At 38.0% G+C, this 23708-nt stretch overlaps 2 protein-coding genes across 4 annotated transcripts; one reads left to right on the top strand and one right to left on the bottom strand.

Annotated features, from left to right (window-relative positions):
- The first annotated feature begins 9127 nt into the window (after window positions 1-9127).
- BGLU41 (beta glucosidase 41) lies at window positions 9128-12355 on the top strand. 3 transcript variants are annotated; one of them, XM_089139190.1, is made up of 13 exons: window positions 9128-9356; window positions 9448-9514; window positions 9602-9660; window positions 9922-9997; window positions 10094-10165; window positions 10254-10341; window positions 10422-10677; window positions 11113-11228; window positions 11322-11545; window positions 11635-11666; window positions 11753-11855; window positions 11931-12039; window positions 12175-12355. In XM_089139190.1, exons 1-13 carry the CDS (start codon window positions 9228-9230, stop codon window positions 12353-12355), a joined length of 1512 nt encoding a protein of 503 aa, XP_088995316.1. In that variant the 5' UTR covers window positions 9128-9227. The 3 variants fall into 3 exon arrangements, with proteins under 3 accessions (XP_088995316.1, XP_088995311.1, XP_088995321.1); XM_089139185.1 differs by having other exon boundaries at window positions 11113-11545; XM_089139195.1 differs by lacking the exon at window positions 12175-12355 and having other exon boundaries at window positions 11931-12043.
- A 372-nt stretch (window positions 12356-12727) lies between these two features.
- Window positions 12728-23363, bottom strand: LOC149028852 (small ribosomal subunit protein mS78 (rPPR3a)-like). Its single transcript, XM_089139202.1, has 2 exons — window positions 22045-23363; window positions 12728-12834 (listed from the first exon to the last, which is right to left on the bottom strand). Exon 1 carries the CDS (start codon window positions 23223-23225, stop codon window positions 22074-22076), a length of 1152 nt encoding a protein of 383 aa, XP_088995328.1. The 5' UTR covers window positions 23226-23363; the 3' UTR covers window positions 12728-12834; window positions 22045-22073.
- Between the last annotated feature and the right edge of the window lie 345 nt (window positions 23364-23708).

Genomic DNA, 23708 nt, shown 5'->3' with positions numbered 1-23708 from the left:
TGTCTGTTTTGAGAAAGTACCAGATGAGGCTCAATCCCGAGAGGTGTGCCTTTGGGGTATCTTCTGGTAAGTTCTTGGGGTTCATGGTTTCCCAACATGGGATTGAAGTAAATCCGGTCAAAATACAGGCCCTGATCGATATGGAACCTCCAAAGACCATTCAAGATGTGCAATGCTTAACTGGTAGAGTAGTAGCTTTGGACCGATTCATAGCACAATCAGGAGAAAAATGTTTACCCTTGTTCAAAGCCTTAAAAGATCTGAGAGGAAAACAAGGAGGCACTATGGATGGAGGAGTGTCAAGAAACGTTCAAGAGCTTAAGGATAATGCTTGGCAAACCACCTCTGTTATCCCAACCATTAAAAGTTAAGACTTTGCAAATTTACTTGGCAACTTCATCCTCACCTGTAAGTGTTGTTCTTGTTCGGGAAAAAGACAAAAAGTAGTGGTAACCTATTATGTAAGTCATGTGCTTCTAGATGCTGAAACAAGATACTCAGAGATTGAGAAGCAAGCATTGGCCCTGACGATGGCAGCAAGAAAATTGAAACCTTATTTTCAAGCACACCCGATCGAGGTATTAACCACTTTCCCCTTGAAAAAAGTACTTTATAAGCCAGATCTATCCGGAAGAATGGTGGCGTGGTCGGTAGAACTTGGGGAGTTCCAAGTGGATTTCAAATCTCGAACAGTTATAAAGGCTCAAGCCTTAGCTGATTTTATGGTGGAAGCTACGAACCCACGTTCCCGACTATGTGGGATATCTATGTAGATGGTTCGAGCAATAAGCAAGGGGCAGGAGCAGGAGTCCTGTTAAAAAGTCTCGGGGGCTTTATCATTTGTTATGCATTAAGGTTTGGGTTCGAGGCAAGCAATAACGAAGCTGAATATGAAACTTTCCTAGCTGGCCTTCGGTTAGCAAAAGCCTTGGCAATATCTGAGATAGTTGTTTACAGTGATTCTTAGCTTATCGTTAATCAAGTGTAGGGAGAGTTCAAGACGAAAGAACCTAGACTACAAGGCTATCATTTCAAAAAATCTGGAAAAAAGAAAGAAAAAAAAAAGTTCAAAGAAGTCCAAGTTTTTCAAAACCCAATGAAGGAGAACACTATAGCAGATGAGCTCTCAAGGTTAGCAAATGCTAAAGGAAAAGACCCTTGAGCCTTTGGTATACATTGAGGAATTAAATTTCCCAAGCACCCAAGGAAAGGAAGTATCATATATAGAGGACAAACAATGTTGGATGGACCCAATCATTGAATACATTTGGGATGGCAGGTTACCTGAAGACCCAAAAGATGCTAAGTTCATACATGTTTGAGCAGCAAGGTTCACAATCTAAAATGGCATATTATATCGACAATCCTATGCTGGACCATTTCTCAAATGTTTGGGACCCGAAGGATCGAAGAATGCCTTAGCAAAAGCACATGAAGGGATCTGTGGAGCTCACATAGGAGGTCGAACATTCGCACATAAAATACTAAGGCTCGGATTATACTAGCCGAAGTTACAAAAGAATGATTTGGAATATGTACGCCGCTGTAAAAATTGCCAACTTCATTCAATAGTATCAAAGAGGCCAGCAACAACCTTGACGTCAATCCTTGACCCGATCCCGTTCGCAATGTGGGGGATTGACATCATGGGGAAGTTCACCAAAGCAATTGGCAATCATGAATATCTAATCGTAGCAATAGATTACTTCACCAAAAGGGTAGCCAACGGAAAAGAAGATGGAGAAATTCATGTTGGGGTCTATCATCCACAGATTCGGCACGCAAACCGCTGAATTCACTGCACAAGTCGAAAGTCAGCACGCAATGAAGACGAAAGTCACCACGGACTTGAACAAGAAAACCCAATAACCTTATTTCGAAGCCCTGCAACTCCTCAGACTCACAAAACCCTTTCGCCCTTGCTTCCCTTTCGCCCTTTCTTCCCTGTTTTCCTGCAACTCTTCAGACTCACAAAACTCTTTCGTTAGACTCACAAAACCCTTTCTCAAGAGCATAAATGAGAGAGTCGTTGTAAACCTGCAACTCTATTGGAACTCTGCTTTGGAACTTTGAGAGAACTCGGGAAGAAGCATACTTGGAAGTTGAAACTCTGTTTTATCATTTATGAGATTCGTTGGATGTGTATCGTGTGTATCGATATGTATCGGTTAGTATCGATATGTATCGTTGCGTATCGCACGATATGTATCGTGTATTTTAAATTAAAATTTATACTTAAGAAACGTTTCTCTATCATATCGTATCGTATCGTTACGTATCGGCTGATACAACGCGAGACATGAGAGACAATACAACAAAACAAAATGTTGGAAACGTATCGGCATGTATCATATCGCAAGCCTGCGATACCGATACGTATCGGCCGATACGATACGATACAGAGGGATACTTTAAACCTTGAGTATCGATGACGCCACCCCTTATGATTGGAAGGAGGTACCCTCAACTAGGATACCACCCGACCATTGCAATTCGGTCTTGTGGCATTTGGAAAGGAAAACCCAACCCGGAGGGTTGGATTTGCTAATAAAGTAGAAGTGAGAAAATAGAGGAAGAGAAGGTTGAACTTCGAGTTCGAAATAGAGCCCTAGGAAATTGATGATATGAAGCCAGTTGTTCGGGAGAAGCATCCCTGGGCAAATGTCCCAATGATTCAAAATTTCAGAAAATAAGGAGGAGAAAAAGGGGAACCTAACACCACTTTTTAGGGTATCCAAGTAAATAGAAAACTCCTCGGGAGGGTTAGAATTAAACCTCTCGTTCAAGTTAGGCACCCGAAGGAGATACGATGGAGGCATAGAATAATAATCAGAAGGCAAATCTAACTCGTCATTATTAAGGCGAGAGACGAAGAAACTAAGGCCTTGGGCTGGTCTCCTAGATGTTCGGGAGGTCCTGGCAACAATTTTAGAAGTTTTTAGCTTTTGGGAAGTTGAAGGGAGAGCATTCCAAATTGTTCCCTAGGGTTTTGGTTTGAGCCCATAGAAGCTAACCAGCGGTCGGTGATTTTTTTACCTCTGTCACCTGACACCTCTAATGAAGTAGAAGGGGTAGGTTGATCACCGGAATTTTCTCTCCCAGTGGCATGGTCATCAGACTCATCATCATATGTTCTTCCGCTACCCATGGAGAAGAAAAAAAGGGATTTTCTATGGATTTCTACTAGAAGAGGAAACTAAAACTCTAGAAGTAGAGAACTCGAACCTAGAAAAAGAAAAGAAAGAAGAAGATTGTGAAGAGCAATGTAGAAAGATGAAGAGAACTTACTTGTTCAAGCTTAATGATGAAGTAAACTGGAAGAGATGAAATTGGAAATCACAAAGAAGAGCGCTGGAAACTTTGAATGAAAGCAAGTGCATGAAATGAAGAAGTGAAAGTTGAAAGTTGAAAGTTGAAAAGAAAAGGATTTAAATAGACCCAAGGGTGAAAAGATGTACAGATGAGATTAAATTTCATCTATGGTCGAGTTCGAGTGTCGTTTCAAAGTTCAATCCGACGAACAAGATCAATGTTCATCAATGGCTACGAAAAATTGAAGGTTTGAGCATAGAAGCAATGATGAATACGGCTGCTGAGGTCTACGTGGCACATACGACACAAATTACGAGAGGAGTATGCAGCTCCAGGAAGGTATCGTTGTGCAGACAAAAGCAATAAATGCGACGTTTGGAGGTCGAGAAGACGTTTGACTTTTCATCTACCATTTTCAATGATTGGGATTGGTTAGAATCAAATCAAGCCATCGGTCGTTCAATCCCAATCACTTAGCCTGGGGGGCCCATGTGAGGAGCGGCCCACCCAAGGGGGGAGAACCAAGCCATCGGCGCAACAGCCCGGCGCCAATAGTAGGGTCCAAGATCCATTGAGGGCCCATGATGCAGGATTAACTCCATTGGGGGCACACATATCTGATAAAAATGGTAAATTAGTGATAATGATAGTTTTGTTCAACCAGATGTAGGTACTAGTCAAGAAAAAAAAAGTAAAATACACATGTCTTCAACCCTAATGTTAGGTGCAAACCAATTGTTAGGTGAATGCAACCAATGGTACTTAGTTACCTTACTAACTATAGACATTTTATTTAGTAATGTAAAGGATGAAATAGTAGAACCTTGTATACAAAATAAAGAAACAAAGAATATAAAATCAAATAAAAAAAACAAGATGTGATATAAAAAGGCCAATGGGGGGGTTTTTTTTTAATTTCCCCCCTTATAAAAGGGAGAATAAATAGGGATACACGATACGCGAATAATTAGGAAAAAACGAGGAGAGAGGCAACCAACACCAATATGGAATGGAGTTAGTTTCATTATCGTGCTTACATTTTTTTTCCAAAGAAAGTAATAACTATGACTACCTGGGCAGAAAGAAATGGGTAAAAGGGAAGTCCCAACTGCTTTTCGATTGGATGGCTGCAAAAAGAAGGTAAGGATTGATCTAACGGTTGAGAACCACAAGTAAAGCCTATATAAACAAAAGGATCACATCGAGTAAAGGTGATTGAATCATTTCCCTCCATTAATTCGTTCAATTCAAGCTCTGCAGCTGATCAGAGCTTTGTGGTGTTCCAACTACTAATTAAACCTTCGGATGTGGCTATCTGACCGAATGGTCGGCCCACTCCTAATGTCTCTTTAGCATGAATTTGAGAGCTGAACCAATTTTCGACGCATCATATAGAAAATAATTCCTATAGCTTTTCAATTTTATTTTTTTTCCTTTTATGCAAATTTTCTATCATTAAATTTTGTTTTCAAAAGGATCATCTCTATTCGATGATCTCATGGATGTGATACTGAATACATTGTTTTACTCCAACACGCTAATCTTTGTTTCCCGGTCTCCATGTCAACTAACTTATCTACTACCTAAATTTTGAACACGTCATCATCTCCGCGTTTATCGACACGTAAGAGTCGTTGGAACACCTTAATATACAAACGTTTGATCCCTTAAATGGCTTTCTAACGTTACATCTCCATGTGGACATATGCTTTATTTATTAATATTTTATCTATTTTTAGGTCCGGCGAGTGGAATCGTAACGCCTAAACCAAAAAAGACAAGACTGAAATGGTGACGGAGATTCCTTCTCTTCTAAACAAAATATCATTTGGGAGAAGAAAAAAAAATCATTTCTTATGGGGTAAACAGATAAAAGTATTTTAATAATAAAAAAAATTTTTCTTTTTCAATATATATTGTGCCACTTTGCAGTTTGCACCAAAGCACGAACGCTGCATCCATCAGGGAATTTTATTTGTAGGAGCCGCTGTTGGCTGCTACCAACGGTGGAGATTGCGCCATGTAATTAAAATAAGATCAAAAGATTGAGCATGAGTTTCCCAAACACTAATTTTTATTTTAAGAGTTTAAGAGTTTAAAGTTTACTAATTTACAAAATCAGACTTCTCATTTACCTAACTCCCAAATCCCATATTTCATTTTGCCTGCTCAAAACCCTGCGACTTAGGACCATGCTTAACGTTGGGGTTAAGGCAAAAGATAATTAAATCACGGATTCCTCAGATCATGGATTCCTCAAGGTAGAAGCTAAATAGAGCTGGGATTCTTTAAAGGCAATCTCCAAAGATCTTCAAGAGTTCAATCAGAGCCCACTAAGTGCATTTGGCAGCTCGATGTCATTCCATTCCATGGTATGTAAAACTGAAATCTTAGCCTATAACTAGTTTTCTTCTAAATTCTTTCTATTGAATTTTTCACACAATATCTTCAAACCATTGTTCCACATTATCGTCCAGCATTAGGATAACAAAATGAATGCAAAATTCAATGATATGTAATTACAAGAAAGGCGAATTCTAATTCTTCAATTCGCGTTATGGAAAAAGACCAAGCATGTCAGTCAATCGACAGCGACAGGGATTCGCCGGCGCAAATTACTAAAAGACAGAAATAGAATAGCAGAGACTTCAGAGAAAATTAATTAAACAATGAAGAAAAGCAAGGGAGCTATCATTCCCCGATCAAAAATCTATACAATATCTAAAAAGGAAGAGAGAAAAATCGGAAAGAGGGGAAAAGAAAGAGAAACCAAGAAACACAAATCAATCTCTTAACTAAAAGCAATGATGGCACTCATAGGCGCCAATTTTCAGGGCGAAGCAGGAAATCTGGAAGTGAAGTTCCTAAGAAGCAAAATGAAACAGGGATTTGGAGTGGGGTAAATGAGGAATCTAACTTTGTAAATTAGTAAACTTTAAACCCTTAAAATGTAAAAATAAAAAAAATAGTATTTATAAGTAAACACCGCCATTTGATTCTCAATCATTCAATCTTATTTTGATTACGTATTAGCAGTAGCCAGCAGCAGCTACTACAAATAAAAATCGTTCCATCAGCATTTGACCTACCCAGTACCAAATCGAGGGGCTCAACTCAGGAAAAACCCACGAGCATAATTCATAAATGTGTCTCACACATGTGCCACCAAGACCTTGGGGTCAAGTAGGGTCCTTCAAAGATGATGGCCAAATCAACAACTTCCACTTGATGTTCAAAATGTCACCGACATTTCACGTGCTGGTGGAAGCCAACACCACTGACACAGCAAAATGTCAGTGAGATGTCACCCACTTTTGGATTGGTCGATGAAAAATCTACCTCCAGTTTCAAGAGTATTTGAAGTCATTTTTGCCTGAATTTTGTTATGTAGCATAATTTGAAGCCAATAAACACAAAGAAAGCATTATTTTGGCCTAAAATGTCACCTAAACTAATGTTTCTAATCAGCACATGTCCGGTTGTATGATGTCGAAACTAGAAGTCTAAAAAACTCGTATAAACCAATGTAAATATGCAAAGAGAACACAAGTACACAACTAGCGAAGAGAAATACTAAAGTCTATATATAATTCATTATAAAATTATGTTGAGTATGATCCATGCTTCACATTCTATTGCCAACAAGACACGGGGTCTTGCTTCTGGGGAGGGCACCTTGGTAAGGGTGTGGGAGCAGCTTGGAGTCTAGAAAGGTCCTACGTCATTTTGGGCCTCTGAGTTTCTTTGCAGTTTGAGCAAAATAGGGTTAAAACGGCAAAAATCGAATGCATAATCGCTAAAAAATCGAAGGAATTTAGCGAAATTGCAAATTTGACAATATTTGCTGAGAAATCAACCATTCACGATATAACGATATATCACCGACATTTTGTACACTGCTTCCACCCGAGTATTATGCTCGATCATTTCCCCAATGAAAGGGCTGGTCAAAGGAAACTAATGCTAAAGAAACCTCGGGGTCATATGTGTAAGCAGATGCCTCGACTTGCCTCCCCAACCTTGTTGGGTGGAGTTTTCACTGAGTTGTTAGGGACGTAGACCAAGAGTTGCACGTCAAGTCTCCCTTGCCATATCAACGTCAAGAGTTGATAGGCTAGAATGGGAACCTTTCGTATGTGACATGCCAACTGGAGAGGAGATCTATGCCAACTAAATAATCCAACAATCTTAAAGAGTCAAGTTCAGCTATAAATACTCTTCACCTATCACAGTTAATTATAATACTCTTTACTCCCACAATACACATTAAGCTTTTCAAATCCTACTTTAAAGTTGTGTTCTTCTTAAATCTGACTTGACCTTCGACTACCCAACAAATAGAGCCCACTTGCACCCCCCCTTTTCTTTGGCAAACAAGATTTGTTCGTAGTTCACTTAAAGGAACCAACTTAGCCCCCAACAATAAAACTAATAACAAAAATAAGGGAAACGTATTTTCTTTGTTGGATACGCTACAGTTCTTCAAAAACTTATTGTATTATATTGGGTGCTTTCACTTCTCAGTCTGACAATGGGTATAATACTAGCCTCTCACCCTACAATGGTTCCAAGCCAACATAATACTTGAAAACCTCAAGGACTCAACCTAATCATTAGGTTAGGTCGAGCAGCCCAAACCCACCACAATTAAGGGCTTAAAAATCCAATTATGTAGGGTGGGTAACTCACTCCCTCATAGGTTGGTTTGGCGACTCATCCTTCCCAGGCATTGAACAAAGGGTATTTACCCTAAAAGGTCTCTATCTACCTTTAAAAGACAACAGATTGAATTCCTCTAAAAAGCCTGCCCCCCTAGATTTGGTCGTACAAGTCGAGCGGGCTGAACAGCCTTTGTCTTTCTCTAGCCACCTTCAAATGCACCAACATTGACTAGACCATGTAGGTAGATAGAGACACTGGACCACTCCGGAAAAGAAATATAAACAAGCGATAAAAGACAAGTTAAAATCCAATTTGTAATCCCTTTATACTTTTCTATCACACATTTAAAAACAGAAACTACCTATAAGTAAGGACAAAAACAAAGCCTCTTAATTCAACCGTGGCCCAACTTGATTCTGCTTCAAGATTCAAAATTTTCAAGCTAAACCTTATTGTGGATCAAAGCTGACCAAAATCCTAATGATTAATTCTAGCAAATTGCAAGATTGCAAATTGTAGAGAATGTGAATCCCTCAAACTACAGGACAAAACTTGAATGGCTACTTCTTTTCTGCATTTGATTATTGCATGTAGAGCAAATACATCAACATTTTTGTTCATTGCCAAAATCCATCCAATCTTATCACAAAATAATCGAATTCAATAAGATAAGCATTTACTTAAATAAATACTCCCAAGACAACACATAATCGAATTTTATGATCATATCCACCAAAAAAATTAATTAATTAATTAATAAAAAGATTTTTATGCTCGACGCACGAAGAAGCATTAATCAAAAAAATATATATGTATATTAGAATACAACTGTTGCAATGAAAAACGTGTTCTACCTGCAAGAGTGTCTTCTTGACTTCTGATGAACAGCGATGGCTTCTTACAGGAGAAGATAACAAGGCGAAATATATATATCAATGGAGGCATAGAACGACTTTCTATATTCCCATTTCGCGTTTCTTCATATGCCACGCAACAGTGCTCTTCTTCCCCAAAAACACCTCCGTCCTCTGTTCACTGTTGGAGGATGTTCTGTAACGTGTCCACAAAGCAAGGAAGGAGAAAAAACTGTTTAAGCTGATTAAAGCAACCTCAGCAAGGCAGAGAAAAGAAGTAAAAGTCGCTCTTACTCATCTGCAAAACCTTATTTGCTTCTACGCCACCACAATTAACACACCTGATCCTGTCTTGTCCTCTATAAATCAAGTCTGAAAATTCCCCTCACAAGGAGAGAGATGATATCAACCATGAACTTAACTCTTTTCTTGCTCTCAGTTTCTTGCCTTGTGGCATTCTCCGAAGGCATCGGCAGAGCAGACTTTCCACCAGGATTTGTATTTGGAACAGCTTCTTCAGCATACCAGGTTCGGTATCAATCATCTCCTCTCTGTTTCTTTTCCTTTTCTATTGTTTTTCCCTCTTTTCAAATGATAATTCTGCCATACCGGAAACCAGTTTGAAGGGGGTGTGAACGAAGGGAACAAGGGAGACAGCATATGGGACACTTTCACCAGAAGACCAGGTATGAATTCCAACCCAGAAGACTTAGTTGGTTTCAACACTGAAAACTGCAGCTTTGAAGAACACTGAAGGCATCAAATGTTGACAGGAAGGATACTGGACTTCAGCAATGCCAACACTGCAGTGGACCAGTACCATCGTTTTAAGGTAGATTTTTCTTTAGTTAGGCTTAATTGAGTCTTAATTGGGAAGCATGATTTCAACATCTGATTGATAATTAAGAAAATAACACCCCATCAGATTGATGTTTCTAGGGACCCAAAATAAAGTTTACAATGGTGGGTAGCGTTTGTATAAGAATAAGAACGTTTACCTTTTACCATTTTAGTCAAACAAAGATATTTTTTTACACTGATGACTCAAAGCAAACGAGTTAAAAAAAAACAAGTAAACAATCCCTATCTGCAGGAAGATACAGCGTTGATGAAGGACTTGGGTATGGATTCTTACAGATTCTCAATATCGTGGCCACGAATCTACCCCAGTAAGACTCATATGATTACCAACATTTGACTACTGTAACCTCTTCTCTCCAAATTCTTCAATTTTCTTCTCACAAATCTAAACTCATTCTTCACAGACGGCACGGGAGAACTAAATCTAGATGGGATAAATTACTACAATGGACTTATAGATGCTCTGCTAGAAAAAGGTCTCCAATCCAAACAATGCTCCTCTACTAAAAATTCCATCAAGTTTTCTATTACTTTTTTAAGTCCTCTGAATTCGATTTCTATCAGGAATTCAACCATATGTTACCCTCTATCATTGGGATCTTCCACAGGCGCTTGAAGATAGATATGAAGGATGGTTGAGCGAAGAGATAGTGTAAGCACTGTCACTCATTGCAGTTACTGTTGGATAGATTATAGAGTGCTTCCAGTTCTAAGTAATCTTGTCTCCTGCAGAAAAGACTTTGAGCATTATGCTTTTACCTGCTTCAAGCTTTTTGGAGATAGAGTTAAGCACTGGATAACATTCAATGAGCCACACGGGTTTGCAATCCAAGGCTATGACACAGGAGTTCAAGCTCCAGGGAGGTGCTCCATTCTTGCTCACTTGTTCTGCAAGTATGGCAAATCATCCACAGAACCATATGTTGTTGCACACAATATCCTCTTATCCCATGCTGCTGCTTTTCATACCTATCAACTCCACTTCAAGGTGACAATCTCCTCATCTTCAGTTTGGTGTTACGGTATTACCCAAAAAAAATTCAAGTTTGGGGCTACAGACGCTGTAGAAAAGTCTGGGGCCCTTGTGAAGCCATAAATCTAATTAAAACAGTATAAGGCCAAAGCTTGGGGAACCAGGACAAGAGAATTACAAGACTTAACTGTCAGCTCGATCAGATGATTGATGATCCCATGACTATGTAAACATGTGAGCAATGAAAAGTAGATAAATAGGGCTTCAGAAAACACCAAAATAGTTCAGGGATTACATGGTCAGAGAAGCAACAAAAAATGCATGCTGGCTTTAAGATGGGATACAAGTGTTGCTCCTGATCCTCCGAATATGAGAGACGTGGGAATTAATTTGGGCCTGTAGTCACACATACAAGGGTATGCATATTAACCATTTTGGCAAACTTTCTAGGAAAGACAAGGAGGCCTCATTGGAATCTCACTTGATGCAAAATGGTATGAACCAATATCTGATACTGATGAGGACAAGGATGCTGTGCAAAGAGCTCTGGATTTCGGGCTTGGATGGTATACTAACAAAATCTTTACATTCAAGTCAAATTCATCTAATGCATTGAAATTCAATTTGGATTTATGTAAGAAACAAACCTATGACAACAGGTTCCTGGATCCCATTTTCTTTGGCGAGTACCCACTTTCAATGCAGAATCTAGTAGCTGACAGGCTCCCTACAATCACACCTGAGATGTCTCAAAGGTTGCTCGGCTCTTTGGATTTTGTAGGTCTGAATCATTACACCACAGCATATGCCCGAAATGATAGAACCAGGATCCGGAAACTGGTGTTGCAGGATGCTTCATCTGACGCAGCTGTTATTGCAACCTGTAAGACTCTAAAGCAACTCCCATACATAGATTTTGCATTTTGAAGATGGAATCATTGAGTCACTCAACCTTAAATGTCTTCAATGTAGTTTCAAAGGGTGGAGTCACAATCGGAGAAACAGTATGTTCCTAATCCTAAGAAATTGTAGTCATGATTTGTGCAAGAGATACTAATTGAAGATTCTTCTCCTGGATTCTTCCTTATAGGCTGCCTCCAGCTGGCTGCACATCGTTCCATGGGGTATCCGGAAATTGGTAGTATATGTGAAGGATAAATATGGGAACCCACCAGTTTTTATAACAGAAAATGGTGAGAAGTCTAACCTCTGTAGTAACTGAACATTTTACTTCTCAGGTATGAAGTTGATAAGGCTTTTGGTTGCAGGAATGGATGATCCAAACAAACATTTTACACCCCTAAGCATAGCTCTACAAGATGACAAAAGAATTCACTACCACAGGGACTACCTCTCCAACTTATCTACTGCTATAAGGTAATATTAAGTCAGTCCCTTGGTATGGTTTCAGTATTGAACCTATTGGTTGCCATTAAAAATGGCTCATTAAAGAATCATACACTCAAAGTTCAGTTTTTATATCAGATTAATTAAATGGAATGGGTGAAACAGGGAAGATGGCTGTGATGTGCGTGGTTACTTTGTGTGGTCATTGCTCGACAACTGGGAATGGAACTATGGTTACAGTGTCCGTTTTGGGCTATACTTCATTGACTACAAGCAAAACCTCACAAGAATCCCTAAGGCTTCTGTTGAATGGTTCAAAGGTGTTCTCAGGCACCCAGAATTGTGAAATCTGTTACCTGGATTTATGAGTGCTTCAATGATACGCCGTACGGCCAGAGAATCTTCAATTTATATAATATCGACTCATATAACAGCTGCAAAGACAGATTACTCAAATAGTGAAATTCTTTTACCCACAGAACTTGTAAGCAAGCCAAGAAGGAGCAGCTACCAACATGTAGCTAACCTACACAATTCTGGGCCCCACTCACTGCATCAACCCATAGGGGAGAAATATACATGTGGTTACCTAATGAATGAATAGACAAATGTACATTTTCATAACCTTGAATGTAATAACATAATTTTATTGTCTCAAGCTTTACTCAAGTCTCTCCTTTATCATGTGTGCAAAATGCCCTTTCATCATGAAAAATTAACTACAATGCAACTCTGACGTAGGAAACAGAGTTTCTTTTTACAAGTTATTTCCTTGGTGCCAAACACAGTTGAAAGTGAGAAAATGTAGTCCAGAGTAATTAATTCCTTCACAAAAACATAAAGCTGGCTTAGTGACCCTGGCTGTCAAGGGGATTAAAAACCAAGGCAACATATTAACAACCATGGACTAATAAACTTCAAAAAAAGAAACTGATAATAATAATGGCAACACTAAACCTGAATGCAGAAGTAGACTTGACTCAGAATACAGTGGCGGAATTCAATTTTGAGACCAGGCATAAATGTTAAACCCAAAACTCCATAATGGCCTGAATAAAATGGCCTGAGCAGAGTTGTTAGTAGAAGGAATAAAGCTTCAACAAGCAAATATTACAGCTAGGATCAAGGAACGGGCTTTCAGATGTGACAATGAACTATGACATTAGGATTGTGATTGAATGGATGTGCACTCAATCCAATGGAAAACAGCAACTGTCCAGTAGGACCGCAAGTCCCTTTTTTTTCAATGATTGCCATTATAAACCAATGACCAACACCAATGTTGAGAATTCCTCTGTAAAACATGTCTCTCTGAGTTTCCTATGCTTTTAAAAGTAGGAACTCCCTACCATGACGTAAACCCAATTTTAGGGCTAGGGTTTCTGATAAGCACATTTATGTGTGAAATCTTATAAAATAAAGCATGCATTTTACACCGTTAAAAGCATAGCTACCTTGGTGTCTTTTTTTTTCTTCTTTCGGGGGGGGGGGGGGGGCTCATATTTTAGGATGTTTTGGGGGCTAAACGAATATTTGTAGTTTTTCAGGTATGATACATGCTATTTTATACATTGAGAGATCCGATTCAATTCTTAGGTGCGAAGAGGGCCCGATTCTCTGCATGACGAGCCAGAAGAGGATCTAATGTAGTACTGTATTTGAATGATCAAAATAATAGCCAAATAGGACCTTTCACAGGGAATCAACTTCAGATTTGATAGACTTAAGATAGATAAAATTCAGATATAATGGAAGGCTGAAAATCGAAGTGGTAGAACAAGGGTATTGGTTTAAGAACAAGGATTAACTAGGTTGTCAAAACAGCAGTATGCTATAAAGAAGAATGGATGGAACAATATAAGAGAATTAAGAGAACAATAAGGACAACAAAGTAACATGTAACACCCGAGCTTCTCACCGCAAGGTGGATCAATTGGATCGAACACCAATCTACCTTGATCAAACACAAGGGTTCTCCAAGAGGAGGAATGCTAGCAAGCAATTTGATTTCATTTCACAAGTTGTTTTTTCACTACTTACATAAGTCTCTTTATATAGCATTCTAAAGAGACATAAACATTAATGGCAACATCTAACCACTAGCTAACACCACCTACCTATTAATAACTCAACTACTAACTCTTGACAAAGGAGAAATCCTTTGACAATGAGTTCTCTTATTTTCAAACTAAAGCCCCTTTTATTGACTTTCCAAAAACTAGATTTAGGCTTAGGTCTAAACTATGAAGTTCAACATATGTGGGCTAACTTTAACCCACTAAAATAGCCCTAGCCCATGAAAGCCATGGGCTTATTCAGGTGACAACTTTAGGCCTTTGATGGGCCTAACCCAATGGGCTTCTTCTTTCGTAAATGTCTTCAATTCTGCATCAGGATCAAGATGCTATTTTGGGCTAGATAGTTTCACTCCAAGCAAATCATATAAATAAAAGAAGAAAAATTGATCCATGGCTCAAATTATTATAATTTTACTTTATTTTGTTAAAAAAAATTCAAATGTATATATGGGTTCCATAAGCAGTCAAAGATTAAGATCTCACAATTTTTTCATTGATTTTCTAGAATATTTTATTTTATTAAATTTTATTTCCCTCCTTAATTATTTTTCTCCCCCCCCCTTTTTATTTCTTATACCTTAATTATTTTTTTCCCCTTTTTTGTTTTCTAATCACCAACCCATTGCCCACAATTAGCTTCTTTCTTCCTTTTTTCCCCCTTCTCTTTTCTTCTTCTTTTTTCTCCATGCTTCTCTAATTCCATATTATATTTTCCTTCCACTCTCTCGCTCTCTCTATTCAATCCTCAAACAAGTTTATCTTTTTTTATTTTTTTCCCTTTCTTTATTTTTTCTATCCCTTATTTCTTTATTTATTTAGTTATTATTTTATTATTATTGTTTCTCTTTTCTTTTTCTTTTTTTTGGATGAATAAAAACTTTAATAAAGAACCGAAAAAAAGGAGAAATACAAAGATACAAAGAGGGAGGGGGGCAAAGCAAACAGTCAAGGGAACGACTACAACGAGGATCTAAGACTCCAAGAACTAACAATAAACATATTCTTTGGAGAGTTAGAAACAGGGGTATGGGGAATAGAAGATAACCTAGGAAAAACATCAAAATAGATGGCTTTCCAAATCAAATTACGAGATCTAGATTTGGATGTCCATCTACGCATGTTGCGTTCCCACCACATGTGATGAACAGTAGCAGCAAAGACTAGCTTCCCCACTCGGTCGCAAATCGAGGAGCCAGAGAAGGTTCTCAAGACCCAATTCAATCTCTAGCAAATCCATAAGCATGTCTAGATCTAGGCCAAATAGAAGCAATGGCAAGACTCTAGACAGATCCAGAGAAAGGGTAGAAGAAAAAAAGGTGGTCAAGGTCTTCAACACCAGTCCAACAGAGGGTACAGCTTGGGTTGGCAAGGATGTGGCAGCTAATGAGGAAGGATTGGGTGGGGAAAGCAAGGTTGAGGGATCTCCAGAGGGTGAGGGAGTGGCGGGGTATGTGGCCTTTGTACCCTCTTCACCAACCCCTACAAATATCATCTTCTATCAAACTTAAGTTACAATTTCTTTTTGTATTTAGTTTTTCTTAGACCTTTTCTACTTCTTTGTATGCTTGTTGGGTTTCATATCTTAGATTCATTGTTTAGGTTTCAATTTCTTATGCAATGCAACAATTCTTTAAGTTGTCTAGTTTCTTTAATCTATGAAAATGTACTTCTTATATTTCAATCAATACAACTTCGAATTCAATGTTCCAATTTCAAGTTTCAAATTCCAAAATATTCATTTTTTCTAGGTCTAACAATTGCAAATTTGGTCTACTCCAGATCTAATTGTTAGCGTCAATTGGATTTCAAATGGATCAAGGTTTCTCTTTTGTTATTCAAGATTTCAAGAGTTTAAGTAGCATTCATCAGTAATCTTCTCCCCCCCCCCCCCACCACTTCTTTATTTCTGCTTCTGTCTACCCCTCTCTATTCTTAATCTAGGATTTACTTTTGAACACTTTATTATTGTTTCCCTATTCCCCTTGGGTTCTTAACCAAAGATGCCTACAGTCGTGCCTCTCTTTAGTTAAGGTTCCCTTCTTATTTATTGTTTTGCTATTTATTATTCTATTATTTACATTCTACATTTTTTTTTCTTCTATATCCTTTCCCCATATCAATGGAATGTAAGGTATAGCAAAGGATCCACAGTCAAAATCATCTGAGTTGCATTCCCTTCCCTCGATTCTTAGTTGACACTTGGATTACTACCCATTTATTTATTTATTTATCAATAACAACAACAACAATAAGCCTTGTCCCAACTAAATGGGGTCGGCTACATGGATTCTTGCCCTCCAATCAATTATGTTCGAGGCCATGCTAGATACAAAGCCTAAGCTATACATATCATTTCTCACCACTTCTCCTAAGGTTATCTTAGGTCTACCCCTAGCTCTTCTAATTCCTTCAATATGGATTATATCAGTTCTCCATACAGGGGACATTTATAGGTCTCGTTGAACATGGCCGTGCCACCTCAAACGACTTTCTCGAAACTTATCACTTATGGGAGCTACTCTCAAACCAACTCTAATATGATCATTTCTTATCTTATCCAGTCTAGTTTTGCCACTCATCCATCTTAGCATCCTCATTTCTGCTACACTGAGTTTATCTATATAATTCTTTTTAACAGCCCAACACTCTGCACCGTACATCATAGCTGATCGAATTATTTATCATATATGTCTTTATTTATTTATGCATTTTCTTTTATTAGATGGTGAATGATTAGAATGTCTCATTTTTATTTCCAAATCTAATTATGTTAAATGCAAGTTTAAGGAATGTTAATTTAGTTTAAGTAATTAATTAATTAACATTTTATATCTTTTTCTCTCTCTTGCATTACCATTAAGATGATAAAATTCAATGTATTAAGAACCCAAAAAATGGATTAATACCTCTCCGACAATGGTGCCAAAACTTGTTCATGAATTTAAAATAACCGCAAGCACACGGTATCGTGTAGCAAACGGGTCGATCTTAGGGAGATGTACCACTTCAAGTTTTAATCTCTTAATGGTAATATAAGAGTGAGAATATTCAAAGTTTTTAATTAATTACTTCAACTAAATTAAGCGGTCCTAACACATGCATCTAATAGAGTTGAATTCGAAGTAAAAATAAGACATATCCTAACCTTCACCATCTGATAAAAAAATTTGCATAAATAAATAAAGGAAATAAAAAAAAGAATAAAATATGCGAATAATAAATAAATAAAAGGGAAAGCAATCTGAGTGTCAACTTAGGATCGAGGGAAGGGGAAAGCAACTAAGATGACTTTGACATCCTTTGGCGTAATGTATAGTCCACTAATGGGGCCTGGGGGGAACGGATATTAAAGAGAAGAAAGAAAAATGTAGAAAGAAAATAACAAAACAATAAACAAAAAGGGAACCTTAACCAAAGATAAGCACAATTGTAGGCAGCTTTGATTAAGAACCCAAGGGAAATGGGAAAACAATAATAAAGTGCTGAAAGGTAAATCCTAAATTAAAAATAGAAAATGGTAGACAAAAGCGAGAATGGAGGGGGGAGTGATGATTACTAACAAATACTACTTACTTGAATTCTTGAAATCTTAAATAATTGAATCGAAATCCAACAAACCCTTACAATCAAATCTAGAAGAGAGCAAATTTGCAATTGCTAAACCCAAAGAAAAACGAATCCTTTGGAACTTGAACATGATATTCGAAATTGCATTGATTAAAATATAAGAAATACGCTTTCATAAATTAAAGACACTAGACAACTTAAAGAAATATTGCATTACATAAAAAATTGAAACCTAAACAATTAATCTAAAATATTGAACCCAACAAACATGCAAAGAACTAGAGAAAAACTTAAAAGAAAATTGAAGAGAAAAGAAAGTATAACCTAAGTCTAAGAGAAGAGAGATATTTATAGGGGTTGGTGAAAAGGGTACAAATAAGGAAAGAGAAAAATAATAATAATAATTAAATAAATAGAGAAATGAGGGATACACAAAATAAAGAAACGGGAAAAAAACAAATAAAGAAAGATAAATTCGTTTAAGAATGGAACCAAGAGAGAGTGAGATTCAAAATGAGTGGAAGAAAAGAAAAAATCAATAGATAAATATGGAATTAGTGAAAGGTGGGGAAAAAAAGAGGGAAAAAAATAGAAATGAACTAATCATAGGCAATGGGATAGTGAAAATAAAACAAAAGGGGGGAACTAAATAAGGTAAAAGAAATAAAAAGTGAAGAGAGAGAAAAATAATTAAGGAAATAAAAACTAATGAAATAAAATATTTTAAAAAATCTATGAAAAAAATGAGAAATTGGGAGATCCCAATCTTTGACTACTTGTGGACCCCATACATACACTTGAATTTTTCCTTTTTCTAACAAAATAAAATAAAAAATCTAACTAATCTCAACCATCGATCAAAATTGTCTTATCTTATTTCTATAATATGCTTGGAGTGAGATGATCCAGCCCAAACTAGCATCTTGATCTTCTTCTAGCCCATCATGCATAGAATTGGACCCTCGTCGCACTTGAAAAATAGAACCAGACCTCTTGATGTGTAAAATAACATGTATCATACCCGAAAGCTCCAAATATTCACTTAACTCGCAAAACATCCTAATATCTACCAAAAAAAAACCATATAGCTCTGCTTCAAATGTGTAAAATGCATGCTCTATGCCCTAAGATTAAACACATAAATGTGCTCATCAGTTTTTTGAAAGATTTCTCTGAAAGTGAGGGTTAGCCCAGAGAATCTTCTAGCAAATAATATTTTAAAAAATTAATAGGATACCTATGGATATCTAAGAAAGTTGTTGGAATATCTTAGGAGTGATACGAGTTGATAAGGAAAGGTGGGATGAAAAGGATCAACCTAAGATAAATGGGAAAGCTCAAAACCTAGATGGGATGGTCTATTTAATAATAGGGAATCAATATGGGATCAAAGGGAATTAGGGTTTCAAAATAGAATTGGGTTGAAGAAGGAATCTTATGATAGATATGGAAATGGATCTCTTCTATTTCTTCCTTGATCTTCCTCAACTTATCTTTTCTTTATTTTTTTCCTCCCCCCCCCCCCTCTCTTGCTTTCTTTTTACTTCTCTTTCTGCTTTCTTTTCTTTTCTAGTTCTTTCTTTTCCTTTCTGTTTTCTTTTCTTTTTTTTTTCCCCTCCCTGTTTTTCAGATTCTGCCGCAAGGGAAAAGAGAGGGAGGAGAGGGTGTGATGGAGAGGAGAGGGAAAGAAGAGGCAGCAAGGTAGGGGAGGTGCAGGGAAGGGACCAGCAGGCATCACAAGGCGCTGGAGAAGGGGATTTAAGGGCCGTCGGGGGTTGGAGAAGCTGCTGCCAGGGGTGTGACAGCAAGGGGGAGGGTTTTAGGGTCTTACACAGGCAGGGAGGGGGTGCGATGGGTGTAGGAGGCGGGGGAGGGGCTGGAGGGACGGCTGCTATGGTAGGGGAGACGGGGCAAGGGGCTGTGAGCCTGTGACTACTCTACTTACTTGGAAAAACTTCTGTTGTTGGTGGATGCTGGAGATTGGAAGAAGATGCTTGAATTCTTAATGGAGATGCTGATCCTTGAATAAGACTATTGATAACTCAACTGTGGTACCCTCAACGGCCAGGATCCTTAATTTTATTCAATAAAATTAGACTTCTGGAATACAAAGAAAAAAATAGGCTATTTATAGCCACTAAAAGACCTTGACTCAGTGTGTCTTTTACATAGATTAGGATCCCACCACATTAATCATAACTGTTGAAATAAATAAATAAAAAATCTAATGGAATCTCTTTGAAAATAGATTCCCCTAAGACTTAAAACACTAAGGAACTCCTCCTATAAATAAAGACTGTCGGGTATCTTATCTTTAAAGAAGAATCCCAAGAATCAAAAACTCATATTGGACAAAAAGACTATCTAAAAGAGTCCAACTTTAAAGAAAGACTCATAAGGACTCAAGAACTCAACTAACAGATCAACTAAGACTTTTAGATAAGACTAGACTCCAAAAATTAAATCCAAAATTCTGAAATTAAATTCCAGCAGATAATTAGGGCTGCACCCCTCCAAGAGAGTTCGGCCAGCCCTACACACGCCACTTTGGAGTGGCCGTGGGGCCCACTCCAGGGTTTCAGCCAGTAGCTGAATTCTGGTTCACACCATACCATTCCCCCAGCCAACGTTTGAATTTTATCTTAAACATTCTGTTTAGTAAAGTAAGTCATAAATTGACAAAAATGAAGGGAAAGGTCAGAGCCATAGCACAGCAAACCTTCACTGCACTTACAAAATTACACAACTTCCATATGGTTATTCAATTGAAGACCCCAAAACTCCAAACCCAACCAACCCCCTTTGGGGGGGGGGGGGAAGAGAGAGAGAAAGTAAAGGCTCCCCACCTCCTGCAATGACCAGTTGCTGGACCACAGTTGGCTTAATCGGTGCTGCAATTCCTAGAGCTAATAGGATATTTACTTGCACCTCTAGAGATTTTTTGCACAACCAATCCCTAAAATGTTATACTCCACAACAATTAAGTAAAACCATGTTCTACTGGTTGAAACTAATGAGGTCCAGTTTACTTCCAAAAACAGTGATAAGCCATCCCAAAATTACAACCTCTTCTGTTCTAGCACATCCTATCTTTCTCAATTTTGCAGATGATGCAAATCAAAAACAGAGAAATTGGTTCCACCATACTTCTGCCTGAAATCACTCCATGCCTGCTAACCTATCTTAACCATATAACCAGCCATCCATGTATGGGCATTTTCAGGTTAATTTTTCAAAGGTTTCTAAATGTTCACGTAGAATCCATTCAATTAATATTTAAACTATTTCTAGACCCATACAATGATGCATGGGGATGTAAGATAGATTTGGATTTTGTAATCATAGACACAATGTGGGCAACTAATCAATCAAGTTCAACTATTGGAACTAACAGACGACAGCTAGAAGGGAATGAGGGGAATGGGTTTTGCATATACACATGTCAGAACAAATAGTTATAATGCTTACAAATAATTAGGTAGACTTAGCACTTACTGCTAGCTAGGACTTTTTGGCAGGTAACAAGTCTTTCCATGGATTGCACACGTGAAGTTGTAAACTTCAGACATTCTTGGGCTAGTAGTAGGTAAATTCATAGTAATGTTATAGGCAAAGTAATAGGCTTAACTAACAAATATATATGAAAGAGACATCCATTCAACTTCCGTCGAGTACATAGAACATTGTTAAGAACCCCTTTCACATCAATGAATTGCAAGGTTTCAGTAAATACTCTTTCTTGTTTTTAGAATCTGAAAACCTTTTCTCTGATTGTCCTTTTTTTTTTTTTTTGGTAGAAGCCGTTTCTCTGATTGTCAATCAGTTGAGTTTGTCAAGAATAACTACTACTTTATTTTCTATTATCTGCGTCCATTAATAATCCTGTTTCATTGTATTGCACATCAAGATTATTGAATTACTTCAAAAAGTAGATCATATTGCTTAGGTTTGTTTTACATACAAAAAACCTCAATAGCTCTTTTGCAGAGTAATTCAGCTTGATTACTTAATGCTAAAACGAGAACAAAGGCAGAACCTTCTATTTATTTCCAGTATTAACACCTCCTTTTCCTCTCTGAAAACATAAAATTGAATCCATGCTTTTACAACTAACAATGACAGGATGGTGGATAAAACATTAAGATGAAGTCAATAACACAATGTAACATAATTATAGTCCCTTCTTTCGTATTTTCAAATGTAATAAAAACCAAAAGGGGGAAAATCTGTGATCGGATCAGTTAAATTTGCCGTACGAACAAGAAGAGAAGTTTCTAACCAGAGCCACCCCATAATGGCAACTGGAATAGAAGGCATGAAATAATGAATCCAGTAATATCATAACGTGCGAATGGAACAAAATAGTTCAAAGGATTGTAATGAACCTTACTTACGCACAGCATGAAGCAAATTGTGAAATCATTCCGCATCAGCAGGCATTTTCAAGAGAGCTTTACCATAGCGTCTTTCTCTGCCAAGGTTCACAAGCTCCTTAGCTCCATCAATGTTTGACTTCTTGACCAACCCATCCACCACAGTTTGTAACAACTCCGCAGGCAAAAGGCGTTGACGATTCAAACTCTCCCTACAGAGCTGAAGAGCCACCTCGAAATCCTCCTTCTCACAGAAGCAAGGAATAAGTGTCTGAAAGGTCAATGCGTTCGGAATGAGACCCTTTCCGGTGAGTCCTTTATGTATCTTCATGGCCCCCTCTAAATCCCCATCGTTGCAAAGTCCTTTAATCAGAGCGTTGAAACTATAAATATCAGGTTTTGTTCCCTTTGTTTCTAGCACTTTAATTAATTCAACCACCTCCGATGTTTTGCCTGCAAGAGCAAGTCCCCGCATCCTGGCATTATAACTTCTAATATTAGGAACAAAGTTATTGTTCTCCATTCTAGCCCAGATCTTCTCGCCATCAGAAAACGGATTCTTCTCGTAAAATGCACTCAGAAGAACATTAAAAGTAACCAAGCTCGGATTCACACCACCCTTCTCCATCTCATCGAGAACTGAAAGTGCAGAATCGAGTGAACCCATTTGACATAGAGCCTGAATAATGATGTTGTACGAGTAAAGATTCGGTTCGATGGACAAGCTAGAAGAGAGCTCACGGAAAAGTGGTTCGGCCTTGTCAAACTTTTTGGAGTCGACGCAAGCACTGAGCAGGGCATTAAAGGACTTCACAGTGCGCGGGCACTTTAGTTCAGGCAATTGGTCGAACGTTCGAGAGGCTTGGCTGAACATGCCCGATTTGCCATAAAGAGAGATGAGCCGGACCGCGAAGCCTTCATTAGTGATATCCTTGTACTTCTTCTGCTCCTCCAAGATTTCTTCAATGCCTGATAATCGTTTATGCAAGGCGAGGCGACGAACAGTAGCCTCGTATATGCTGTGCTTGCAACGGAACCGGCTGGACTCGGAGGACTTCTTGAATTTGCTGACAAGAGTGTCGAAGTTACGTTCTCTGAAAAGATCAAGAACGATTGTGTTCAGAGGTTTCTCTGTCACGGTCGTTGCAAGGGATGCGGTGCAGAAGCGGCGGTAGATAAGGCGATAGAGAGAAGACATTCTGTATCTGCTGTCAATAGAGAACCAGACACCGGAAATGGCTAAATCGTAAGCACTTTATGCTCTTTAGTTTAGGGTTTATCATTCGAATTTACAGGCCCTAGGGTTTTAGACTTTTTGTTTCGCGAATGTCGTGGACTCGTGGGCTCTCAGAATGTCCATGGGCCTAAGATATTTAGATTTTCGAACCCTTTATTTCTTTTTCTTTTTTTCACCTCTTTGTTGGTAAAAGGACTTTGAATCGAAAAGTTAAATAATATTAATAAAAAAAACTCTTTGAACCGAAAAATCTTATGCCTATAATTGACCAATCAGGTGGCTTTATTTTTCATATTAGGTGCCAAGGGATTGGAATATTACTAATAAAGATGCGGCCGAGTGCGAACCTAAGACCTCGTCATGAAATTTTTGGCTTTTAACCACTAAACTAAATCATCATTGACACATGGGATTTTTATCTAGTCCATGGACCATTCATTTCCT

Source organism: Hakea prostrata, chromosome 1, assembly GCF_041222555.1.
Source record: "Hakea prostrata isolate BN-2017 chromosome 1, UWA_Hpros_2, whole genome shotgun sequence".
NCBI classification, from domain to species: domain Eukaryota; kingdom Viridiplantae; phylum Streptophyta; class Magnoliopsida; order Proteales; family Proteaceae; genus Hakea; species Hakea prostrata.
Note: the sequence above shows the minus strand (reverse complement) of the source record. Positions and strands in the feature narration are given on the sequence as shown.

Bases quoted from the DNA above. Each gene is read 5' to 3' on its own strand.
- BGLU41 (XM_089139185.1), top strand. From the start codon at position 9,228: ATGATATCAACCATGAACTTAACTCTTTTCTTGCTCTCAGTTTCTTGC. The intron at 9,515-9,601 runs GTATGAATTCCA...AAATGTTGACAG, and splicing joins CACTTTCACCAGAAGACCAG to GAAGGATACTGGACTTCAGC. The intron at 12,040-12,174 runs GTAATATTAAGT...TGGGTGAAACAG, and splicing joins AACTTATCTACTGCTATAAG to GGAAGATGGCTGTGATGTGC.
- LOC149028852 (XM_089139202.1), bottom strand. From the start codon at position 23,225: ATGTCTTCTCTCTATCGCCTTATCTACCGCCGCTTCTGCACCGCATCC.